The 6000-nt window shown below is 36.2% G+C and overlaps 1 protein-coding gene across 3 annotated transcripts in view; it reads left to right on the forward strand.

Annotated features, from left to right (window-relative positions):
* The window catches only part of CHST3 (carbohydrate sulfotransferase 3), an 840714-nt gene extending 835161 nt beyond the window's left edge, over nt 1-5553 (forward strand). For all 3 annotated transcript variants that reach the window (XM_044056902.1, XM_044056901.1, XM_044056903.1), the window contains one exon: nt 1308-5553. In XM_044056902.1, the coding sequence (XP_043912837.1) occupies nt 1308-2544 (1237 nt within the window). In that variant the 3' untranslated portion in view covers nt 2545-5553. The remainder of the gene's footprint in view (nt 1-1307) is intronic.
* Nucleotides 5554-6000: the final 447 nt, after the last annotated feature.

Genomic DNA, 6000 nt, shown 5'->3' on the forward strand with positions numbered 1-6000 from the left:
ACGATTGTCCTCTCATAATGTTCTTGTATACAAAGGGTGGGTGCATACTGTTGCATTATAAAACAGTATTCCTCCTATAAGATTTCCTGTATAAACCAGTGAAAAAACACCATGCTTATCTTTTGGGATATTGAGATCTAAAAATGTAATACTATCTCTAGATTAATGACTAGTGGTCACTTTGGATGTAGAGTCTTTGTTTACGGTCATCCCTAGCCTGGAGGGGATTGAGATGACTAGGTCTTTCTTTTTACAGAATAGTGGCTATGATGTTAGACAGATCAATTTGATCTGTCTATTCTTAAAAGTGGGTTTAGCAAGTAACGTTTTTATGTTTGAAGGTGCCTCCTATTTACAGAAGGCTGGGATAGCTATGGGCACTCCTTGTGCCAATAGCTACACCAACATGGTTTTGACTTTATGGGAACAGGAACATCTGTTGAAGAACAATATTTTGTGACTCATATTGCCTTTTATAGGTGATTTGTTGATCACATCTATTTGTTGTGGAGGGGGACTGAGGAACAGTTGGGTCAATTTATACTTTATTTACATACTACATCTTTCTTGAGATTCGCTGGTCATTATTCTAGAGATGGTGTTACATTTTTAGATGTCCGTATCTCAAAAGATAAGGATGGTGTTTTTTCCATTGGTTTATATGGGAAATCTTGTAGGAAGAATACTGATTTACAACGCAACAGTATTTTTTTTATATTTCACATTAAAATTAACCAAGGAACTGAAATTTAAATAATAAATTTAGGCATTTATTCACATATTGGCAGGAGGCCTGACTACAAATTCTTCAAGCCTTATCCTTAAACATTGTTAATATCTAGCCTTTTTTTTTTAAATGTTGTCCCTCTCGGTATACTTTTACATCTATATTTATTTATTTATTTATTTTTTAAGATGGGAGTTACTTGTGTTTACATCGTTGTGTTATTTTAATCTCTTGTTATGGTATAAATATCAATAAACTGTTCTTAAAAAAATTAAAGCTGTTTGTTATTGGCTGAATTTATGCATGAAGGAAGTCTGTCTTAGTTGACATTATGGTCTCAAAAAAACTCCCAACAGTTTTCAAAATAAGTTTTTCATTTTTTTTGTTTTCATTATCAACAGACTTTAGGTATGTTGTATAAGCCATGAATAATGTTATAATATCTGGCAGGTTATGTTTGTAGTATAAAATACATTTGTACCACATGACTGCCTAAAAACACCAGTTTGTCTTCTATCAGGAAACAAAAAGGCATAATATAGTGGTAGGAAGTACTAAAATGCTGTATTTTTCTTTGCAGGGTATCGGATAAATTTGTACCAAAGCAAACACCACAGACACCAACAGATGCCAACAGCTCTCTCAGTCCTGCACTGTTACTAGAAAATGGGTCACTGCTGTCCCTCGGTGAACTGGACTCTGCTTTCCTTCAGTTTAAGTGGCGCCTGGAAAATTACACTCTGCTGGTTCAGGGTGTTGCTCCAGGCAAGCCACTATGGACTCCACGGAAGCATCTTGTGTTGATGGCTACCACCAGGACTGGCTCTTCCTTCGTGGGGGAGTTTTTCAACCAGCAGGGAAACATATTTTATCTCTTTGAACCTCTGTGGCACCTAGAGAGGACAGTTACCTTTGAGCCTGGTGGTTCTAATGCTGCAGCTGTTTCTATTGTTTACCGTGATATTCTTCATGAACTTCTAATGTGCAAACTTTATTCTTTGGAAAATTTCATATATCCAGCTCCTGAGGAACATGTAACACAGTATATGTTTAGGAGAGGGTCTAGTAAGGCTCTGTGTGAGGAACAGGTCTGTTCTCCCTATGTAAAAAATGTGTTTGAGAAGTATCACTGTCGAAATCAGAGATGTGGTCCTTTAAACTTGACTCTTGCCATGGAGGCCTGTCTGCAAAAGGAGCATATAACCATAAAAACAGTGCGGATACGGCAACTGGAGTTTTTGCGGCCTTTAGCTGAAGACCCCCGGATAGATTTAAGGATTATAAATCTGGTAAGAGACCCAAGGGCTGTTTTGGCTTCAAGAATGGTGGCTTTCTCCCGGAAGTATGAAACTTGGAAAAAGTGGGCAGCAGAAGGTGAGGAGCCTTTAGAAGATGAGGAGTTGCAGAGACTTAAAGGGAACTGTGAAAACATTCGCCTTTCAGCAGAAGTAGGTCTGAGTAATGCACCATGGCTGAATGGGCGTTATAAGCTGATTCGTTATGAAGATATTGCCAGGTACCCGCTTCAAAAGGCTGAAGAGATGTTCAGGTTTGCTCAGATTCCGCTTACTCAGCAGGTTGTTGATTGGATTCTGAAAAACACACAAGGTTCCAAGGACAGTAACGGCATCTACTCTACACAAAAAAACTCTTTAGAACAATTTGAGAAGTGGAGATTTAACATGCCTTTCAAACTGGCCCAGATTGTTCAAAATGTGTGTGCTCCTGCCATGCAGTTGTTTGGGTATAAGCCAGTTACAGATCCAGTAACACTTACGAACCGTTCCATCAGCTTACTCGAGAAAAATATTTTCTGAAGAATTTGACTTAAGTAATTGAAGTTTATATAGGAATACAGCTTTAATTTACAAAAGCTTGAATGGTTTGGCTTTAAAAAACTATATGTGCACATATCAGGCATTCCTGCTGAATAACAGAGAGTAACTGTTAATGTAGATACTTGTAGTAACAGCCTTCTCTCCAAGATTGTGGTGTATTAAAGTGCCTTTAAAATTTGCATTAAAATGTTTATCATTAACAAGGGTTGGAAAATGACAGGTTATTTGTATTAGGATATAACACAACATTTAAGGTCTTGGCTGCACTTCTAGTGGGAGGTAGACATTTTAAAAGACTGTCAACTGTCTGTAAAAGCCTAAAACTCATTTGTCCATCTCTGCTTAACGACATGTTAAACTTCATCCTGACCCCCACCAGTGGCTACATTATCGAAGTGTTCTGATCCAGCCACCAAGCACATGGGCTTTTTATTCTGTATTCTGCTTATTCTGGCTCTGTAAGTGCAGTCACGGTTTCAGAGCCTGTTGAAGCCGTGGACATTCGTTCACATTCTAGAATGAAGAATAACGTGAATTCTCTAATTTAATACTGTGTTGTGAAAAATAAAATAAATTATCATTTCAAGGAGAAATATTTATTTGTGGGGAAAAACACTCCAAAGTGAGACACTCTGGACCTGGAAGTCCAGTCTTATCGAAAGGGACCTGTTTTACAAATGTTCATGTTCTGTAAGAGTAGTTCTCTTGCTTTAATTTTACTTTTGAAAAAAATCTTTCTAGCTATAGATAGTATCTAATTTAGACAAAAGTTACAAATAGTTTTTGCCTTGTGGGAAGAAAAAGATTCCAACATGAAGTAACCTTCCACAAATATTAAACAAAAGACAAACAAACTTAAACTGGAACAACTTAAAGGGTACTTCACAACTATTTTATTTATACTGAATTTTAATAATGCAGCCTGTCAAAAGAAAGTTCACTAAAATATGCTTTAATGAGTTAAATTTTTGGGTTGGCATGCTGGTACAACAATTAGAGTTCCTGCCTCACAACCCTTGGTTCTCCAATTTGTTTCTCAGCTGGGGTGCCTGTTGTGTTAGTTTGCATGTTTTCCCTTCAGCCCTGCGGGGTTTTGTTGATACTCCAATTTCTTTCATCTCCCAAAAGCACACTACAGGTGAACTAACATTCTTCAAATTGCCCATAGGTATGTGTGCCCTGCAAGACTGAGTGTGAGCATGTTTCCTGTGATAGACTGACTTTGCATCTAGGATTAGTTCCCCCCTATGTCCTTTGAATGCTGTGACCCCAATTTTAGATAAAGATAGTAAATGGAATGAATGACTGAGTTATACTTGTAGGAGAGCTGATTAATTTTGGGCTTCCATAAGGGCTTGTAGCACACCTGAAAATAGTTATTTTTTTAAGAAACATGCTTCCCACCCTCATACACACAGACACGCAGACACCCATCTGCCCATCCTTTGTCCTTTTTGAGGGAGATTACTTTAATGACTGGCTTTCCGTAGCTTGTTATTTAACATTCCATTTTTTGGGAAGTTAAGTTAAATATTATTCCTTATCAGAGACTTCTTTATTTGCCGGGTCATAACTGTATAATCAAATGACACATATGAAACTGATGAACTTTCAAGAAACTGTCCTATTGTTAAAGTGATGTCCTGAGTTGAAGAGTTGGACTTTCACTATACTATGGCAGTGGTAAATAACTGCTACAAATGTGGTCGTGAAGTTAATCTCCGTGTCAACCCAATAACTAAGGACGTTTATGTAAAATCCAAATCCTCATCCAGAAGGTCCAATCTCCCTACCCCTAACTTAAACAAATTGTGATTTCTAAACATAAGGGGGTGTATCCAATACAATTTTATGTCAGGTACATACATTGTTGTTTTACTTGCATGTTAAGTGGTTTTATCCAGAGGTTAAAAGTAGACAAGCAGTCAGAGGAACAAGTAAAACAGGTGCTAAGCACAAAGCCTGAATGTGTCTGCTGAACTGTCACCTCCGAGTGTGTAAATCCTGGGTGAAGTAACTAAAAGAATCAATTAACTATACTTTCTGCTCCAATTACTGTCACTTCTCTGTACAATGTAATTGACCAATAAATGTGTTTTTATGACGATTTGCAAGTACTGAAATAGAATGCTGGGCTATGCATTAGGTAGGAAAACAATTTTAAGATGTTATCTTAGAGTAAATAACCTGATGTTGATGACAGTCTTCATTTTTTCACGTGTCTTAAGAGTTTGTGGATCTTATACATTTTTTCAGTGAACAAAAGAATGCAGAAACATTTTGCTATATTGTCATTACTATTTAAATACACGTGTGTGTAGGGTCAGACAAAAACATTTCTGAGTATATGACTACTTTGTGCCTTCTCTTATTCTTAAATGAAGAATGCAACCTCTTTACTAATGTTTGACCATTTCTGAGTGTCAGTTTCACAGACATATCATGGAAATATATGCAAAGGGCTGTTTTATAATCAATTTTCAAAAATATATATATGCTTATCCTAGCAAGGTCTAGGTATCTTTAATCAATGACTTTTTAATGTTCCTCTATAATATAATGTGATTATTTGTCTCTAATGCAGTCACTTCAGCAGTCACTGCTACTTTTGGTCAGTGTGGAAACTAGCTCTACAGAGCTTACAATAGTTTTTGCACAGCTTATTTGAAAAGAGAGAGAGACATTTACCATGGTACATCTGTTGCACGCTAACAGCTTCCTGAAGGTAGTTCAGATTTTCACAGCTTTGCACATTACTTGAAATGCTTAATCAGTTCTTCTCTACCCTTGCATTTCTGTCTACAATAATGTTATTTTCATCACTTTTCTCAATGTGTACATTTTATTTTAATGCAACTTCATTTGAAACCAATTCAATTGCCTTTTTCCACCTTGCAGATGTTTCTGCTTTATGTAAGATTCTATTATGAAATGTCAGTGGAATGTTTTTGTTTTTAATTTATTAAAATTGGCAGATTGCTCATTACAGAGAATCAGAATTATTTTTGTTACCAAACAGACTGTGTGGAGGTCAGTTTCAATTTTAGTTTCATATCTGTATAAATTTAATATCTGTATATTGTATAAGTATTGAATCACAGTGACACACACGCACATATATGCCTTCACTGCCAAAGTAGGGAGCCTAAAATGTGCGTCTATCTTCTACAGTCTGTGTTAAAACTGAAATCAAACAATAACACAGATGACATGATATGCCAAAACTTTTTTGTCATATCTGCATCATGTTCTACTATGGTGACTATAAGATGGGTCATACTGTTTTCTAGTGGACAATGTAGTTACTTTTTTAGTTTCCAAATCATGTTCAGAATAACGTTTTCATATTTATCTAAATTTCTCCCAGAACAATTCCTGTCTTTTTATGGCTATTTTATTTAGTTTTTTTTTTTCAAAATTGTGTGTACATATATA

The sequence above is a fragment of the Protopterus annectens genome, chromosome 14.part0 (assembly GCF_019279795.1).
Source record: "Protopterus annectens isolate FY-2018-M chromosome 14.part0, PAN1.0, whole genome shotgun sequence".
Taxonomy (NCBI): Eukaryota; Metazoa; Chordata; order Ceratodontiformes; family Protopteridae; genus Protopterus; species Protopterus annectens.